This window comes from Poecilia mexicana, unplaced genomic scaffold (genome assembly GCF_051168715.1).
Source record: "Poecilia mexicana isolate PSO_F unplaced genomic scaffold, ASM5116871v1 scaffold_3, whole genome shotgun sequence".
NCBI lineage: Eukaryota > Metazoa > Chordata > Actinopteri > Cyprinodontiformes > Poeciliidae > Poecilia > Poecilia mexicana.
This window is the reverse complement of record NW_028263372.1, coordinates 14100244-14120596: the sequence shown is the minus strand read 5'-3', so window position 1 is coordinate 14120596 and position 20353 is coordinate 14100244. Positions and strand designations below refer to the sequence as shown.

General features: G+C 40.5%; 1 protein-coding gene across 3 annotated transcripts in view; it reads left to right on the top strand.

Annotated features, from left to right (window-relative positions):
- homer2 (homer scaffold protein 2) overlaps positions 1 to 20025 on the top strand; it is a 33896-nt gene extending 13871 nt beyond the window's left edge. For 2 of the 3 annotated variants that reach the window (XM_014981580.2, XM_014981577.2), the window contains exons 3-9: positions 8571 to 8702; positions 8982 to 9074; positions 9567 to 9706; positions 11662 to 11818; positions 12408 to 12518; positions 15750 to 15830; positions 18120 to 20025. In XM_014981580.2, the coding sequence (XP_014837066.1) occupies positions 8571 to 8702; positions 8982 to 9074; positions 9567 to 9706; positions 11662 to 11818; positions 12408 to 12518; positions 15750 to 15830; positions 18120 to 18308 (903 nt within the window). In that variant the 3' untranslated portion in view covers positions 18309 to 20025. The remainder of the gene's footprint in view (positions 1 to 8570; positions 8703 to 8981; positions 9075 to 9566; positions 9707 to 11661; positions 11819 to 12407; positions 12519 to 15749; positions 15831 to 18119) is intronic. The other variant, XM_014981578.2, reaches the window with a different exon arrangement.
- Positions 20026 to 20353: the final 328 nt, after the last annotated feature.

Sequence of the window (20353 nt, the reverse complement as noted above, 5' to 3'; positions counted from 1 at the left end):
GAACCGAACAGAATGACTCATTATGGATTTTAATGTTGCGTTTGAAGCTCCCACTGATAAGGACCGGCGTAGCATGCTGGTGTTTATTTTTCTTGCGCTTTTCTTTGTTTAAAAAGGTTATTAATTATTATAGCACCGTTTCACAAAAGGCTCCATAAATCCTGAGCGTTGTTTAGAAATGCCTCTTCAGACTTGAGGATGCTGGTTCATCCTTTGAGTAATGTGTCTGAATGTTTTCTTTCTTTCTGTGTTTTAGGTTAGAGTTGCATGGCTTGAAAAACTAAAACGCCAGGACTTAAGACATTCCAGTTACGAGCCGCTCCACATGAGTTCGACTCCCTTTCATATTAAAACTATTTCTCTCAGCTGAGTGAAAGAGTAGATGATGGGTTTCCATGGCAATCCTCTCTGTGTGAAAACCGCCGGAGCATTATGACAGCAGTATCACTCAGCTGACACAGCCAGGCAATAGTTTTTGAGCCTTAAATCACCCAGCGTTTATGCAGAGCAGTGTTGTGTTCAAGACCACCTAACCCGAGACCAAGACAAGACCAAGACCAGAGTGTATCGAGACCGAGACAAGACCAAGACTTTTGGGGTCCGAGACCAAGTCAAGACCAAGACCGAGGGGAGTCAAGACCGAGTCAAGACCAAGACCAGCGGCCCGCGCTACATGACACAATAAAATGTAAAATATGATCGAAATTGCTTCTCAAAATAATCTGAAAGATCCATATTACCATAAAACACCTAGATATTAAATACTTAATACATTTTACCAATATTAAATATTCCATTTATGTGCTAAAAAGTGTGATGGTCTCGTGCCATCCCTAAAAACAACGCCCTGGGCATTTGCCCATATTGCTCATATAAGAAACCACCACTGTCTGCACCATGAAACATAGCAATTGAGGCAATGCCCTGACTGTAAATAACGCTCAACCATGAACACTGACCAAGGAGCAACAAGCAAGAAGTAACCAAACAGAAGGCGCTCATCGTGACTGTTTTCACTCTCTATCCCAGTACATGAAGCCAGGTAGTCTGACACCATGGCAGACATTACAGCTGCCACTTTGAACAAAAACAATCAAAGAGCAATGTGCATGCTCTGCGTGCTCTTTCGTTCTTGTGTTTTAGTTATTTATTAATTTAAATATTAACGTACATAATAAAAGAAAATAATGATGCAGTGTACACAGAGCTTTATAAGAACAAAGAACGGGTGTTCTGTCAGGTCAGCATACGTTGTCAGATAGTCGTACGCTTAGCTCAGATATGCATACGCTGTCATTACAATATGATTTTATTTAATCAGCAACATAGAATCATGACGTAGATCATTATTAACAGTTATTAACAGTAGTATGGCATCCAGCTGCAGCCAGACCTGCTTTAAACACACTTTGAAACCACGACAACGCATGTATATCCATGTAGTTATCACATTATGTCATATTAGAAACAATTTAATTACTTATTTTCGTCATAACTTGTTGCGTATACTGACAACTACACTGACGGTCGGACTTAATGCGCATGTGCTGGCATGGTACTCACTGCATGTATGCTATTCTGACAGCGTATGGCTATGTGATAGAACACCGGCTATATCTGTCAGACACGTCATTACCATAAGATTTTATTTAATCAACAACATAGAATCATGACGTAGATCGTCATACACTTTGTTATTAACAGTTGTATGGCATCCTGACTTAGCGGTTAAGTGAGTTTTACACGGGCGCGTGTTGTAGTTGACTCCAGCTGCAGCCAGACCCTGCTTTAAATACACTTTGAAACCATGACAACACATGTATATCTATATAGTTATCATTGAAAACAATTTAATGACTTATGTTCATCATAACTTGCTGCGTATGGTGAACTGACAACTCCTCTGACGGTCGGATTTCTTAATGCTTAATGCATGTATGCTATCTTGACAGCGTATGGCTATCTGATAGAACAACGACTCTCAGTGAGTGACACTCCAGTCCTATCTAATAAGTAAAGAGCCGTGGAGAAGAATCAACTGTTTCTGAATGTCACCTCACTATATTGCAGACTTTTGCACATAGCGTTGTCCCATATATGCGACAAGTCAGTCAACACCTCCGCACAATAATTCAGCACAGTGAGTGATAACATTTTTCATCACAATGCTTATGTGTCTCTATACAGCTAGCTTTGCTAACATCACGTCAACGGAGCTTACCTTCTTTGAGCTACTTTTCTAAGTGACGAAAAAAGTTAAACGTTGTCCCCACCATCTGTGAAAGCGAAGTGCTGCTGAGTTAGCTGTGGCCATCGGATTTCTTACTATTTATGCAGCGCTATTATATTACTGACGATTGGACAAACATTTTCTGCCGCTGAGAGGTGGAGCGCCGCGCGCTAGTGAAAGGTGGGGAGGGGAGGGGGGAGTAACAGAAACACGTGGTTGCTTGGATTTTAATCGGTGCGTTTTGCATCCACTGAAAACAAAGATGTTAACAAAGTGGACAGAATGCTGTACGTTTAGTGATATTTTCACAGTTGCGGTCTTGACTGGTCTTGAAATAAAATGCCGAGTCCTCAGCGCCCGAGACCGAGACAAGACCGAGACCAAATGCGGTCGAGTCCGAGACGAGACCGAGACCATCAAAAAATGGTCTTAAGACCGGTCTTAAGACCAAGACCAACTTCGAGTACCACAACACTGATGCAGAGCAACTTGAGAGACAGTGGATTAGGATTACCAACCAAACGTCGGACCGGTGGCTGTCGCAGGATTTCTGTGTGGTTTCATTGGAATATGGGATATCACACAGAAAGCCATTTCTTCCGTCTTCCAGTAAGCGATCAATAAATGCAAACCCAAGTGTTCTTCCAATAGATTTTTTTTTTTTTTTTTTTTTGCAAATTTGACCGACCGGATGGAAGTTGTTTTCATCTGCAGGTTGAGCTTATTTTTAAGAAAAATCCCTGCAAAAAGATTTTGGTCTCTCGTTTTGTTGTTCGATTACTTTAAATCCCAAATAGATTAACAGAAATTTGTCGGTGTAATGCGATAAAATTTGAAGAAGTTCAAATGGTTCATAAATATTTTTACAAGGCGTTTAGCATCCTCTATATAAATAATATGACGACCCTGCTTGCTGCTCCGCTGTCCTCCCCGTCTGCCACATTCCCCCACACTCCTGTAGCCGCCGCAGAGGTGTGTCATAACAACTCTGCAGGGAACCATTACATGTCAAGCATGAGGATAAAGATTTCTGAAATGTTATCTCAGCTTAAGAGGAGATAACGCGTTCAGATTTAGATTTTCGCTCCTTGTTTACAAAGTGAATGTGGCGTCTCTAAGAGCCGAGCAACCAAATTCGAGGAAATGTTGAATCATCGAGTGTTAAATATAGTTTCTGGTTCATTCACTGTAGCTGCAGGGGGAACATGTCCGTCCAGGGTAATGATTTGTTCTGCTGAACATGACAGACCATCAGCTCGCATTTGTCCAGTCATGATGTGAAGGCATCTCACTGATGATGCTGCAGCAAGAGGAAGAGCGCATCAGCACTTTCCGCTGTCGGTATCCCGAATCGTACAGCTCAGCCCAGGAACCTGCAAAGTGCTGTGCTCCTTTTTCTTTTTCTATGCTTATGAATTATTCTATTTGTAATAGGTTTTCATACCCTAACCTGACATGTAAAGCGACAAATTTATTTCAGGGGTTAACAATCTGTCATCTTTTCGAATGTCTTTGCAAACAATGTGAGCTTGTTAAAACTCGGATCCCCTCTCTGGCTGCTGAGGGGGAAACCCGACCTAGAAAGTATTAAGTTTTCATTTAACTGGGACTATTGGATAAACCTTTGCAGGGGAAGAGAGTGAAGCATTTCAGATTACTTTTTTTCTTCCCCAGCATTGTAATTCAGGATTATTAAGTTTAAGTTCTGCAGCTCATCATTTTTGTTTACTTCCACTGCAGTAGTTTAAATTGACACACATTTGCAGTGGGTCAATTTAACTTGAGTCAATATTTTGGGGGCTTAAACGGTTTTAGAGCACAAATAAATCTCAATGCATCCTTATCAGATTTTACAGAAATTAGATTCTGTGTGTGTGCAATAGAACAGATGTAACCTGAACCATCAAGATGTAGGTGCACAGAAGTTTGAAAAGTTTTAAAAATATGTAAAAAACAAATGATTAAGAATATACTGTACAAGATTGTAACATCAAAATATCATACCGTTATTACAAAATATTACACTCACGACGGCAGTGTTTACAACAATATCAGTGCTGCGCATAAAAACGTGCAATAACAGAAAATAAATAAAAACTGAGTTCGGGTTAGACATGGGGTCAGGCATGTAATGGTCAGGGTTCCACTATTGAAATAAATGAAAGTCGATGCAAAGTCCTTGTGAAGATGGAAAGATGTAACATTTGTGTGCATTTCATTCTTTTTGGTCCAACTTGTGGTTCATTAAATACTGTTGATGATTTTTTTAAATGACTAATTCAGTTTTGCGACGTAAACACTGTGAAATGCTCACATATTTATAGTTGGATCACCACTGAACACGGCCGTTTCCTCAGGTAAAAACCCAGAAGAACATGGAAGCCTGTAAAATCCCTTTCAAATGTGTTGCAGTTGCACATTTCTGTGGGCTTTAGAGACTCTATATAAGTGATAGTGTTACAGTTTATTGCTGAAGATCTCACCTTTTTTTCCACAATGGAGGTTCCTGTCCCATTCACTGACTAAGACTCCAGCAAATAGGAAATGCCCACAAAAAAATGACAGTTCTGGGTGTTAAAATGTTAAAATGCACTTGAAGATTATTTTGCCAAACTTTAGTCTGAATCTTGTTGTTTTGTTGGGGTTTTCTTCAACCCTGCTCATTCTCTACTGTAGTCTCAAGGAGGCATTTTTATTTCGACAGTCTATAACTCTGTCCTGCTGTTTGTACATCTGTCAGGCTCAGAATTGTTGTTTTGAGAGGATGCTTCGTAGTTTCCAGAAAGCTCCATTGTTCTTGTGAAGTGTGGTTTTAAAACAGAGCTGGATTGGCTGTTTTGCTGCATGTGCAGCTGTCATGAGAATGAACAGAGCTGTTAAGCCCCAAAACAATTACCAAACGGGATCACACCAAACCTGGTATGAGTTAATCTGAAGCTCCAACAGCAGCTCCGTTCATAAACGCAGCATAATCTGAAACATTATTTACTAGTAAAAATGCTGCTCCCTATCAGCTGAATGTCAGGAACTGAATTTCCTCCATATTTGGATATGCATTTTTTATTATTATTGCAGCAACCTGCAGAGCGACATTCTCCTGAGTTTTCAGCTAAAGTTCTGCATAAATGTCCTCAAACATCTCTACAGCTTTGTTCTCTGAAGGAATGAATGCAGGTAAAGCGGAAGAAAGGATGTGCTCACATTCCAGGCATATTAGCTGCCCATCAGCGCAACAACCAGGAAACATTCCCACTCACACCGATTGAGACCAGACACAGAACATGTGAGCGCTTTCGCCCTCATTTAGATCTTAGAGGGTTCAGATCTTTGATCCCATCATCAACTGCAACTAAATTTACCTTCTGAAGTTCACCTGCGTCATTGCCACCACAGAGACATGTGGGCATGCGAGTGCATTTTCGGTCTTTGCATATCATAGCGTGTGTGTATATATAGTGAGATTAAAAGATTTGGCAAACGTACAGAGGAACTTCTGTTTTTTTTTTGTTTTGTTTTGTTTGGTTTTTGTTTTTTTCCCCCTACTTGGCATAACTGTGACAGGCTTTGCTGTCAGCTTCTTCATGATTTGTACTTTGAGTCGTACTGTAATGTCAGGTTGTACATTCTGGCTTCTAAGACCCTGGGGGGGAAAAAAAAACTGTGCCAAGTTGTGGGTTTCACTTTTTTTCCCCCTCAGGCCTTTTTCAAATCTTCAAAATCATGTCATTTCTTTCCTGCCCATGAATTTCTTTGCCTGTTTTGCATGACTACTCCTTATTCTGATTTGTCTTATTCTGTGGATTCACTAGACACAGTTTTTCTATAGTCTTCTTAAAATCTGGGTTTTTTTATCTGCCCCTCGGGACGCGGGCCAGCACCGATCTTGTCTGTGCCTCATGTGCCACTTGATCTGCAGCCCATCTCACCATCCACACAGCTGTCAGCGTCACTCCACTCGCCCTCTGTCACACCCTCCCACTCGCACATTTGCTTGCTCACCATGTTGTGCATTCCTACACGCTAAAATACAGTCGGAGGACCTACGTACCAGTTCACTTGACTTTCTTAAAATAAATGCTAACTTTCCTCAGACATTTTTCTCATATGCTTGTACTGCTAACAAAAATCTGTTAAGTCTTGAAAAATCTTTGTTAGAGTAGCATAGTTCATCATGGGGATAAAAGGATCTTTGCTGTATTTACATCGTCCTGGATCCTCTCTTCCCTTCAGCTCTCAGCTCCCACTAAAAGTTTTTTCTTATTATACGTTTTAGATCTTGAAAGGGTTTAATGTGGAAGTTGCTTTTTGTTGTTTTTTTGTTTTTCCTGCCGTTGATTTGACCAAATTATGGATCATTCCACAGCTAAAGGCCCAGTGATGATTCATTTTTAGTCTTGCTTGTAGAGGCTAACAGATTTTTTGCATTTTAAGTAATCTTTGTGTATTTTTTCTTTTAAGAGGCCGTGCTACTTTATGCTGTTGCAGATTTCAGTCTTTCAAAGAGGAAACGGGTCCGCAGCATTACAGACCCTTCATTACGCTTAAGTGGTAGAAGTGACTTTTCAGTATTTACGTGTTTTACAACAGAGTCACTAGAAGTGGGAACCAAAACAATCTCTGTTTTCATGATTGCTAAGGAATTTTGGTGAAACTCTTTGCTGCAGTTCTCGAACATTGAACGTTTCATTTCTACCTCCCTAACCTTTATGCCGTCTCTGAAATTTCTGATAAGTTTGGGTTCTTGTTCAGCGTTTTTTGCAGTTCCAGTTGTTTTAAACCTTTTAACTATTGTTACGACTGGACAGGAGGTTTAGCCGCTTTCCTGATTTTTTTTTATGAAGATCAACACAGATTTTCCTTTAATGGGGTTGTGAAGACTGACTAGGAGAAAAAGGCCACTGACGCATCACAGTATTGCCAGAGGGGAAACATGAGCACATGGGTTATTGATCATCTTGACAGCCTTTCTCTAGTTGAAGAATAAATTAGTAAATGATTGACAGACATTGATTTTGTTGGAAGTATTATGGATGCAAATAAATCTAGGATTAACTTTTTACGCATGTTTTATTGTTTGTTTTGGAAAAATAGGGTCCCAATTAAAAAAAAAAGTAAATTACTACTGCAATAAATGAAGATGTGTGTAGGTTGCACTATGCAGGAAAAAACGTAAAATTTTATGAAGGAAAAGAAAATCAGACTTAACATTTCTACTGATTCTTTTGGATATTGAGGTTTTATTTGTCAAGCGCCAAAATAAATCTCATGTCTGCTTACAATGTTCTTTTATCCTGCAGCTTAGCCCTGTTTATTTATTTTTCACAAGGATAATTAAAGTTTTATCTTATCTTAACACACTGCTTTGAGCCAGCACAATCAGCTCTGTTAAATATTCACTTGGCTGCTTTAAAATGAGACGTGCGAACGTTGTTCAGGTTTCTCTTCAGGGTAAACTGGGTCACGTTTGTGTTGTTGAAACCTCTGAAAGGGAGATGCTGTTTTATTTGAGTCTGCCTAGTGGATTGCTTTCTTATGTTTTCTTGCATTTCTGTATCCAACAGTGATTTCAGCGAAAATGTTTTTAACACTTAAGCCACTGAAAAGATGGAGAGCGAGACGGTGGGGGTGTAAGAAAGGACACAAGTCTGTCAGTAGTTTGAAATCTGTAATCTGGTGTTCAGAGCCATGTTGCTATGAGACCAGGGCTGCACTGTGATTAATCTGTCTTCTATTGTTTCCTAATTGTTAGGGTAATTAACATGTGCTGCTTTTAAGTGCTGTTGGATCTTGGTCGTGAGAATGTCCTCTTGTGCTTATTTGCGCGTCTCTCCTTAAATCCGACTTCAGACTCGTCTGTTCACAAACAGTCAGACTTTTGCTGCTTCATCAAATCCCTCAGTCTTGTTCTGCAGCAGGTGATTCTTACCGTCTCATTTGCTGCTTTGCTTCAAAAGATAAATGTGTACCGTCGCAAATGCAGACGCTTTGAATGTCAGTGGGTCAGCAGCCGTCTGAGCATTACGCTTCATTTTGGGATGTTTGACTTTTTTTTTATTTATTTATTTTTTATCTGGATATCTTTTATTGCGGCCGATTAAAATGACATTTCTTTTCATTTGCTTTTGCAGTCGTTGCAAAGCTGATTGAACTCCCTGTTGAAAGGCGAAAATATAAACCTAATAAAGTAACAGCTTTGATTTAACATGTGAATACAACAGTTTATGCATTCGATTGCATTTTATTTAAAAATTGAGAAGTCTTTTAGCACTCCATTTGTAATGACCTCCTTTTAAATACATGTTAAAAATGTGTGATACTAATTGGCTGTTTTATCTGTCAGGTTATAATCAACAGCACAATCACACCCAACATGACTTTCACTAAGACGTCCCAGAAGTTTGGCCAGTGGGCGGACAGCAGGGCCAACACGGTGTTCGGGCTGGGATTTGCTTCAGAGCAACAGCTGACAAAGGTAAACATTAAACATTTAAAGTGTCTTCACTCAAACCTTTATTTATATGAATATATATGTTGGAGATGGATGGATATCTATCAATGCACAGCTTTCATAGTAATCACACGTTTTGAATGCAGTATTGAAACAAAAAGAAGTGTGGATCCAGTATTTTTATTTTTATTTTTTTATTTCTAAGTAATGACTCTCCTTTGAAAGCAGCCGGAGACATCAGGAGCTAAATCGGTGTCGGCTTGTTTAGCCACTCGTCACAACTTCTTTTTCTTGTGTTTTCAGTTTGCAGAGAAGTTCCAGGAAGTAAAAGACGCAGCCAAGTTGGCAAAGGACAAATCGCAAGAAAAGGGGGACACATTGAGCAACCACTCCCAGGTAAAGAATCTCTCAGCTGCTCGAGGAACTCCTCCCTGTAAACGACCGATTGCAACACAGAAAATGTTGACACCACTTCAGAAGGGAGGACATTATTTAGAAATTCTCTGCAACGACTTATTGAGAAATTCTGACTTTCTTTTCACAAAATCATAAGGATCCAGTGATGAGATGATTGGAGGTACATCACTCAGCACTTTGTTGCCAGCCCAGCTCTCAGGCTGGCAGCGAGTCCAGATGGTAGCATTCAGTCTCAGCCCTGAGACGCAGGGCTCTGCTGGACCATATGACATGATAAATACTGGCAAAAGTTTCTTCATCCCTTCTGTCAGAGCTCACATGTTCAGCTTCCTCACACCGTTCATCTGAAGGACGACCTGTGTCTCCTATCATGGAGAAGGCAGAATGTCGACCCCACGTCCGTGTTTTTAATGCAGCAGCTGCAGGTAAACTCCAAGCCTGTCCTCATCCGACTTTATCCATGTCATCCAGCAGGAGTCTGGACGGGAGACTCCTTCAGCAAACCAGGCGCAGAGCTTCAATGGGACGGATGACGAGAAAATCTCCTTCAGTCCAGAGGCCGCTCAGCTGAAGAGCGAAAACGAACGCCTCAAAAGCGTCGTGGAGCAGAGGTGAGATTTCATTTTATGGCAACATCTGAAGATCTGATGAGGTCTGTGTCTTCCCACCTCATAATTTAGATTTTCCATTTAGTTATTTAATATTGGTATAAATTGTATATGGACACATCTTTCCTTATTGAATAATTATTTTAAAAAAGAAAGTTCCCAACAAAAGTTGTATACAGAGTGCATTTCGATTGTAATAATTTCAGTTCTGCTTAGTTGGGGGAAGAAAAATTCAGATTGAAATGAATCTGCATTCAGAGGTAGGGAGGCCATGCCCAGCTGCAAAGGAAAATGAGACTTTCTTGTTCACAGGGAGGGACAGATTGTCTCCCAGTTGACCAGGTGGGAGTGGGGAAGAAATTGGAGATATAAACCTTTGAGAAAATGGAGTTTGGTTATCAAGAGAAAAACTTTAATGGTTTTTTTTTTTTCCTGGATGCTACAGGGAACCACTTGAAAGAGGATAAAATCGGAGTAAAGTTTCTTTTCTGAATCTCATCCGAGCTCACTGGAGCATTTTGGATCCGCCGGAGGCTTCGATTGAACTCGATGGTTTTTAGCCACTTATTCATGGGTATAATTATTCCAATCCAGTGAAATTTAAAATATTAAACAAGCTTCCAAAACACATTTTTCTCCAATCTGTGGGTATTGGGCCAGCCTGGCACCAGTTTCACCAACATGGTTTGAACATATTATAATTTTATGTTGCACTGAAAATATTCACCCTTCACCTTGATTGTTGATGGATGTGAAATAGTTCAGTGTGTTTTGAGACTGGTCATTTTAACACATTTATATTGTCTTAATGTACGAAATCAACAGAGAAGAACTAAATTTATGAAGCTCTTTATTTTTCACTCCGCACAAAGCAGATCCTCGTCACTTTCACATTTTCTTTTTTTCTTAAACCCAAAAGATTTTTTATATATATATATATATATAAAAACATTTGTGTGATGTCGCATTCCCCCAAACCTCTATGATCTTGATGAGCTGTTGTGTTGACTGGAGCTTCACTCTGTTGGGTTACCTGGACCTCAATGCTGTTGCCAAGTGAGTGAATTATAATTGCATGAAAACACCAGATGTGGATCCAGATGGGAATCTAGGGACCTCAGGGCGGCAGAGCCAATTAAAATTATAGTAAGCAAAATTTTCTAGAACTGATTATAGGCAGCAACAGAAAGAGGTTCTGCTTCTCCATTTCTTCACTGTCGTTGTTGTTCATCAGGTCAGCAGGAAGGTTTGCGGCATGAAATGCATTACACGTTTATGCAGCAAGGTTTGGAGTAAGCACAAATATGGAGATCATCTCCAGCAGAAAGATGAATAAAATGGGCAACTGTATTTTTCATGAACGTCTGCTTTGTCTTTTTTTAAATTTAATTCTTTGAGTTGCTGGTATTTGCTCATCTTCCCTCGCATCCAATTGTGCTTATAAAACGAAACCGTTTTGGTTCATATCTATTGATGTTTTTGATGCTATATAAGTGCCATCAGCATCTTAAAGGTTACACCAAATCAGAATGTTTTTATCTTTAACTTCACCCCCTCAAAGAAATGGAGGATTTTAAAATTAAGCATGTAGTTTACTGAGGGACAAGGACTGAATTTCTCTTCTGTTAAAGGAATATTTAGCTTCTGCAGTGACACTGCTTGAAACTGCCGAAGGCTGCAGAATGCCGAGGAGCATCCAGGTCGCCATTTCCAGCAAAAACTGAACACGCCAACTCATCCATGCATAAAGAAACACAAAGTGATGCATAGCAAATGACCATCAGAAACATCCCCAACCTTATTGATAAAATGCAGCCTTTTAAACTCTGAGTGTTCCCAGATTTCCTTTTTGCAGCATAAATGAAATGATTCTGTGCCGTTCTGTCGTTTGAGCCCTGAGCGGTTTACCTCCTTGACTAATGACACCTGTTGATACGTCTGCCTCTCTTCCCTCGCAGCAACACCACCGCTAAGAAGTACGAAACGGAGCTTCAGACTTTAAAGGAAAGTAATGCCAGACTGGTGGATTCACTGCAGGAGTCTTCTGCTAATGTGGAAAGCTGGAAGAAGGAGCTTACTGCCTGTCAAGAAGAGAGCAACACTCTGAGGAAAAAGGTAACGTGCTCGCACCGTCCTGCGGGGAGGTTCAAACAAAACACACAAGCTCATCAATCCTGTCGGAGGAGAAGCTGACGGCTCTAAACCTCTGCCTCCAGGAAAACGCAGAACCACTCCGTCTCCAACAGATGACGTCCTCATCAATAATTTGGCTGATCTATTAATTAAAATCCATTCAATAAGATGAGAGGATTGCTCATAAAACTTTGATTTCTCGTAGGGTGGGAGTGGTGTGTGTGTGTGTGGGGAAATGATCATTAAATTCACCAGAGTCCTGTACTTTTCATTAGTTGCTGTTTTCCCTGCAGCAGAGTCTGACTCCACTATAAATAGAATCATTTCAGTTTCATAATCAATGTGAGCTGCGCTTGCAGCTGGGCTGGTGTTTCCACTGTGCTTTTCCTTTCGCAGCAGACTTTCCTTTTAAAAAAAAAAATAAAGAAATGTGGTAATCAGTTTCAAGGTGACCCAGCTTGTAACGTAGAACATATCCTGACAATAACAAACACTTGCTGCATAATAAGTGGGTGTATGCTGAACTACCTTTCCGCAGACAAGAGAGCCTAATTTTCCCTCCTTTGTTCAGATTGCAGAACTGGAGTCCGAGTGCAACGAAGCCAATCAGGAAAAGCAGAAAAACGCCCAGCTGACCGTCCGGGTGAAGGAGCTGGAGGCAGAGCTGCAGGAGAAGGAGCAGGTGAGGCTGCAGCACATTCATCTTCAGACTCTCTCTACCAGAGCTGGCTTCTCTCTAAGAGCTTGTAAAGCAAGTGGTTTACTACCACTTAAACCATTGTGATTTACTCAGTCCCCTCGTATGAAGGCAATCACAGCTTTCAGGGTTCCTCTCCACCTCTTAATCCTGCAACACTCTGTTCCCTCGGGAGGTTTTTTATACCTCTGGATAAGAAATCACAGGTGGTGGTGGTTCTTTTTCCCCCCCCTGCTGTTTATTGGTGTCTATCTAGCTAAACCCAGACCTTCACTCTGCCTCTTTGTCTCAGTGCACACGTCTTAAGAACCACACATTGTCTCTGAGCTTAAGTTTGTGAATGGCTTACTGTGAAAGTGGTTTTATCAGCTTGTGGGCCACCGTAGCTCTGATTAGTGTTGCTTAGTATACTTTGATTTCTGCTCCTTTTGTGTTTTACCTCAACTTTGCAGTTGCTTTGAATACCCCCCCAACCCCCGCCTCTCAAAGGAAGCACAAATATGTAGGTCTGATTTTAGACTGTTCTTTTTTTTTTTTTTTTTTTTACAGGTAATTAGTCTAATGTAATTATGTATGTAGGCTACACATATTTACGCAAATTAGAGGTTACTGGCGAACCCGGTTTCATTTAATTATACGCTTCTGTGGCTTTTCTCTGTTTCGCTCTCTCTGCTCTCAGGAATGTATAATGTTCCAATTGTGCCTTTATAAAAGGATGATACAATTAGGTGCATTTAAAAATAAAGGGTGTCAGATTAATAGATGACCTTATTGCAGCGTTTTCTGGTAAAAACAGGTTTGATTGAAAGATCTTCATTGGCCAGCTCGTCCACAGTAATGCAGACGATATCAAATTCAACCATATTGTGACTAATTTAATCTTTGCTTGTTCTGAAGATGTAATTAGGATGACTTTTACATTTCCAAATGTGACAAAATTTTTTCACAGTGACTGGAATATGACAGTAGATGAAGTTTTCAATAGAAAATTAAAACTATTTGTATCATAATTTTTTAATATTTTAAATGTATGGTTCGATCTGGCACCTCTACATTAAACTAAACTGACTCAGAGGAAGCTCATCTTAACACCGATATGTTAAAACACCAATACTGGTAGGTCTGACATCCACAGATCCCTCCAGATGTCTTTGCTCACATTTTTTTCTTTAAGTCAGACGATGACTCGGCATGTTTGAGGCGTGCCTTAAATTTCTTCCATAGGTGTGACTTTAATTACCTGTAAGAACCAATCAGAAGCTTACAAAGGCTTTCACCTGGGCTCTCTTAACTTGTTCCAAGGCATACAAGTTAAGAGAGTCTTGTTCCGAGAGACACTTGTTTAAAATCCACAAAAGTTTAAATTTCAAATTTTGTAGATTTAAAATTGGATTTTAAATCCACAAAATCCAATTTTTGTGGATGTAAATATCTGACGTAGAAGAAAGTTATAATGACTAAACTCTTTGTTGGACTGGCATTTAGCAAGTGGAAATAATGTTAGTTCTTCTGAGCTAAAAGCTTCAGGGTCAGACTGATTTAATGTTGGACAATGAGAATAAATGTATGTAAATATTTGGTTTCACTTTAACTTAAATGGCTCAAGTTCATCAAAACGTAACATTTCCTTTTAACGTTTTTAGACAAATTCAGAAACGTTTTTCTAAATCTAGAGGTGTGCGACTCAGGCAGCTGCGTAGGTTGATTTCTATAGCTCCTATTATAAAACTGGATAAAATGAAGAGTCATGTTGCCAGGAGACACTGCTGCTCTGACTCTGAGGTAGACTGCGTCTGGAATATGCTAGTTTACGACCTGGAAGCGGGAATATTATTAGAACATATACATCTTTCCTCGGACGATGGGGAATCTCTCACCCTGTCGGGAGGGAAAGTAGTTCAAAGAGGCGTGGGCTTATTTTAAAAGATTACAAGTGAAATATGCGGCCCTCGGGGAGCTCCAGCATTTCTTCTCCGCGCTATATCGGCCATCGTGTTCGGAACGCTGACCCCGGGGGCTCGGAGAGGGAGAGAGAGGCTCTGCTGTTTGCAGCAGGCAGCCCAGAGTCTCATCTGCACAGTGACTCACCACCTTCTGTAGATGCTCACCGTCACTACCTCCAATTAAAAACAAGCCAATGAATTATTTAGGACCCACTGTGGCGCTGACCTCTGCGCCGGCCAAACGGAAAATAAAAGGACAAAACTGCCGCAGGTTGCGTCAAAGACTGGGGCAATTATTGCCGGTTGAATTGCTGTGAATAAAGTGGAATGCATTGAAGCAACAGAGGATTGACTGTTGCATTTTATAATGCATGAAACTTGAGGCTGCAGCTAAAGATTATTTTAGTTATTGATTAAGCTGCCTGTTACTTTGACGATTAATCAGATAAAAAAATTGGTACACTCTGGAGAATTGTCATTTAAGCCTTTTTATATAATATTAGAAATGCATAAAAAAAATGCAAATAAACGATTTAATTCCCTTTAAAAATGAAAATATATTTTTACCTAAAATGCCAAAACACAGCAGTCCTTTCATTTCATTTGTAGCAAATGATGCATCTGCTGTGAAAAAAAAATACTTTTAACATCAAAGTGTGAAAAGCTCAGCAGTTTCTGCCTGACTTGGCATCAGTACTGATCTGTTAACTAATTTTTTTATTAACTGGATGGCAAAAAGGTGACAAATTTTTCACAGAATTTGAAAAGGTCGAAGTTGAAACTAGACCACTTGAATTTCACATGGAGCATATTTACAAAGTTTTTTTGATTTCATCTTAAATGTAAAATGTATATTTTTCTTAGTTTTGAGTCTGTATACTCCAGTAAACAATGAATCGATAACTAAATTAGTTGATTATTTCAATAATCGATTAATCCGATCATTTGTTTCGGCCCTAATAAAAGTGAAATCAACACAAATTGGGGGTTTTGGTGCACAATTTTAAATTCTAACCCTTTTATCTTCTGCTCTTGTACTAGTTTTTATTCTGGTTGTAAAATATGTTTCATTAATTGCGCTTTGTAACAAAACGTCTTAATTGGATTGTTTGTAGATTTCCGCATTTCAATTTGGCAACAGACAAAACACTAAAAAAAATATATCCTTCATGTTTAGAAGTTAATCATGCAGAAAGAATCAGCCTGACATGATGGTTTTTTTTTTTTTTTTTAAGGTTTTGACTAACTTTTTTTTCCCTCTTTTCCTTCCTAGGAGTTGGAGAATCTGAGGAGGCAGGCGGAGATAATCCCTCAGTTGATGGGAGAGTGTGAGAGCATCACTGCAAAACTGAAGGTATGCTTAAAGCTCTGGGTGACGATCCTGTTGCCTCTCTGAGCTTTAATTTGAAGCGGAATAAAAAAGGGGAGCCGAGGGGCCTTGAACACATCCCGATGCGACGCTGCAAGGTTTTCAGAGGTGAAGAGCGAGTTTCTATTCATCATTCAGCTCGGGGGCTGGTGACACAACATTCCTATCACGTGTCTCACCAGCATATTGTTGATACTGTGTCTATTAATAAAGGTCTGTGCCCTGCGCAGCTCTGAGTGGATTATTGGCTCTTTGTTGAGGAGGAGAAAAAAAAAGAAGAGCTTTTCAGGGATGCATTGCTCTCAGGATACATTAGTTTCCTGGTGGAGCAGGTTTTCTGTCTAGTGAATAAAATAAAGCACTTCTAGAGGTTTTCACAGAGCTTTAATGATCAAGTCTTATAACACTTCAGTAGGTGTGTGTGTGTGGGCTGTGCCAGTCGCTTTGTGTTGACAAATAAAACAATGCAGGTCCACCTCACGTCGGTCTTTAGAACAAAGAGCTTTCATCGAAATAGGTTTTTTTTTTTTTTTTTTCCCTCCCAGTGATAACTAGACTTTCGGTAAAACTAGAAGAGCCAGGCTCGGTGAATGACGGCGCGGGCTGCTGGTGCCAAGACCAACACGAGCCACACCGACGCTGACGCTCATTTCACCCTGTGCTGGCTGACTCAGAGCAGGACTGATCATCCAGACTGTCACAAATGCGCTGCTTTTCAGTCGCAGCGTGGAGGAGAGTAAAGCCAATGGTGGCATTCCTGTGGCTGCTTCACGTCACAAACTTCACCCCAGGACTGGATTCTGCCAGCCGGGTGGAGAATAATGGCTGGAGCAGATTATCTAACCTGTTATACAAACAGACACGGCCCATTGCTGGATTCCTCAGATAGCTCCGTCTGTTGAACTTTAAGCCAAAACCTGAGGCAGGTTTTCCCTTACAAAGTAAATCCCTTTCACGCATCAAAGTTTAAAAGCATGAATATAAAGCGTCTGCCTCCAGGAGGTCAGTGTGGGGCTCCTCTATTTAAAGCTGACCCCCTCGTGAGGGGATCGGCTTTCGGGAGTCAGCTGTAGGATGCAGTCATGCAGACTGACGTCCCATTTGGCACCCCCTATTTTAATCTCCTCCCTTCAAAAGTATTTGCGGCATTAATGTGTCGCCCGTTTTAAAACCTGATTTGCACCACCAACCTCGCACTCTCAACACAAGTCCTTCCTGCTGCTCTGCTTTTCAGGTCAAAGAGGAAATTCATGTTTTCATTCATGCATTTAGGGAATTGAGAAAAAGACATCACGTCGTCTTGGAAACGTTTTCACATTTTGTCGTGGTAGAACTACAAACTTCAGTATGTTTTACTGGGATTTTATGTATAAGAAAATGGTTAGTTTTATTTTTTCTACTAGAGATGCCCTTAGTAATCCTGTCACCTCAGGAGTATTTTAGAAATATTATTGAATGTACTTCGTTAATAAAGAAGAGAGTAGAATGAATGAAGATATTTCGATACAATAAATAGGAAGGGATCATAATTGTGAGGTTGCCTGAGAAGGAATCAGTTTTAATAAGTTTACGTTTCAACTCATCTGGACATTTTACCACTTACTGCATTACTGTCATTTTATTCAGACATTCAAAATATGACATACCAATTTTTATGTGTTAGACCAAAACAAGCCTATTTCGATGCATTTCACTTTATATAACGATAAAGTGGAATTTTATTTATTTTTTTTACAAATCTGATTGTATTCGGCCACAGCCAGAAGAAAACCTGTTGGAGAGAGAAAAGACATTAGACTGGGGTTCAGGTTCGCCTTCCAGCAGGTCCACAATTCAGCCACAGCTGCAGTGGAATAATTTGGATCAATTAATGTTCATGTGTTAGAGCGGCCCAGTCAAAGTCCAGGCCTAAGACCTATTGTGAATCTAAGATTCAAAAGATTTTTGCAAAAACTCCTGACCTTTTCAGATTTTCACTTTGGAAAACTATATTCACTTTCCCTCCACATATCTGCACTGCTTTGACCGTCCATCACACAAAATTGCAATAAAACACATTGAAGTTTGTGTTTGTAACTCGAGGGGTATGAAAACTTTTTTCCACTCTGCACTGCGGGGCAACGTCCCCCGAGCGGTGTCTTCGTTCTCCAAAACCGAACATCAAAGTCCCTCTACTTCTGAATCAGATCTGATCTTTGAGTTACATTTGGACTTTTTTTCCCCCCACCCTTTTCCCTCTGTATTGTAACTACTTTCCCATCATCTGCCCTGCAGGCAGCAGAATCGCAGAACAAGGAGCTGGAGGGGAGACTCGAGGGACTTCAGATGGACATCAACGACAGTCGGCAGAAACAAGGAAACATGAAGGGCGAGCTGAAGAAGTTCATGGATATTCTGGATGGAAAGCTGGATGAGCTGCACGAGTTCAGACAAGGACTCTCCAAACTCGGTGTTGATAACTGAGAGGAAGTGAGGCAGAGCTGAGAGGTTGAGAGGTCGGGCATGAAGGATTCACTAAAAATGTCTCTTCAGGGCAGAAACTATGCTGCACCTACATCCCCCAAAGTGATGTCTTCTCTGAATCTATCAGCTTTGGCTTGTAATAAACACAACCTTGTGTGTGTGTGAGAGAGAGAGTTGTTGGCAGACTTGAAACAAAACAAAAAAAAAAGTAAAAAGAAGGCAAGCAAGTCCCACAAAATGGCTCCATTTTGTGTACTGGCTTTGTGAAACTACAGAGTCGCACTTTGAGTTTACTCGTCTGCTTCTGTGGGGGAGAAAAGCGGCTTTAAAAACCTGGTGGTGGGTTCTTAGATTCTGTCCATCTGTCTCTTTTCTGAAGGCTGTAAAACTTCTACACGAGCCTGGTGAGCTTAAAGTAGAAGTGGGGACTTAAAAGGGCTAAAATGAACAAAAAAAAAGCAAAGTAATAATTAGTGGAAATACCAGTTTCTCCCCCCCGACCCCTTCAGATTTAACGTTCAAGTCCCTCTACAGACTGTCCTTGCTGCTGCCTCTTATGTATCTCAGGTGTGTTAGAAGACAGTTTGTATATATTAAATTATATGCAGATATATAATAAATGGCCGTGACACAAAGTGCCTCCAGGTAAGTTTAATTCTCCCTGGAAAGGAAAACAGGCCAACTAATGACCATCACCATAATGACAACTTATCTCCATTAAATAACCTTAAGATGAAAACAAATCATCGTAGTAAAGAGCCTTTTGATGATGTTTGCATAAAAAGAAGGAAAACTCAGGACCTTTCCTTCGATAAGCGTGACCCCGATCCCACCCCGAGTGTTGTGTTCAAGGACCGTTTTGTGTGCATTAGTGTTAACAGACCTGTGTGTGTGTGTCCAGGGTTGTTTGTGCTTCCTTCACACTAGTTTTTGTTATGGTGGTGGTTATTTTTATTTTCCTGGAGGAGGGGATATGGTGCTGCTTGACAGGTGAATAACGTTCACTGAAAACATGTGGTTGGAATGAGCCTTTTCACTAAAAACCCTGTCGACTTTGCTTTTAGTCTTACTTGTATGTTTATTTTTTTTGGTGCCTCTCGACAACTAGTGTTTCCAGACCAAGTTTATAAGTCTTGATCTGCTTTCCAGATGTAGGATAATGTGTGATGAGGACAAACTCTGCGGATTTAAAGGTTTTCATAATAAAGGACTGTGTTGCAGCTGCTTTTGGGAAGTCCAATTTGAGACCATATGTTTGCAATCAGTGAAATATTTACCCTGTAATATTATTACACGAGACTATTTTTCATGACTCTTTTGATCTTGTCATAACACTGAGATATTTATCAAATGGACATTTTAAAAAAAAACTTTTTTTTTTCCCTCTCCTGTTCGTAACTCACCTGAATCGGAGCGATTCTTCCTGTTGAACCGACGCCTCTTGTGCACTTTGGTGATTCTTGCTCTACGCTGTACCCACTGAACTGACAAACTGGTAAAGTCTAGTTTCATTACGAAGCTGAGTGAGTGTCTTTTTCTCCTGCTGTAAGGGATCCAGTGTGACGAAACCGGAGCGTTTTCTAATTCACACTCGCATGTGTGTCAGCGTGTGAAAGAAACGGTTAAATGGTTTACAAATTGAAGTGGGTTTGTTTTTTTTGCCTGGATGAGAAGTGAATAAACCCTCAGAGCCAACTGCTGTCGAGGCTCCATCGCCGCCTGTCTTCTCTGTTGATTTACATGGAGCCAAACGTAGTGGCAATTGTAACGGAGACGCACGTCGAGTAAAGCGAGCGGCCGTGTCGTCGGTGTGTGGCTCAGACGAAAGCTGCTGGTTTGGGGACCGACTGTGGAAGGGAAACACCTGAAACGTCGTCACCGCGCTACTGCTGCAGTGGATCAGAGAACATGTTGCCTTGGCAACTCAATCCCACTCAAGTTTTTTTTTTTTTTTGTAAATAAAACTGTGATGGACTTATGAAACGTTCTACTTCAGCTTTCATTTGCTCCTTCGGAGAGCGTCGAGTATCAGAAACGGGTGTGAA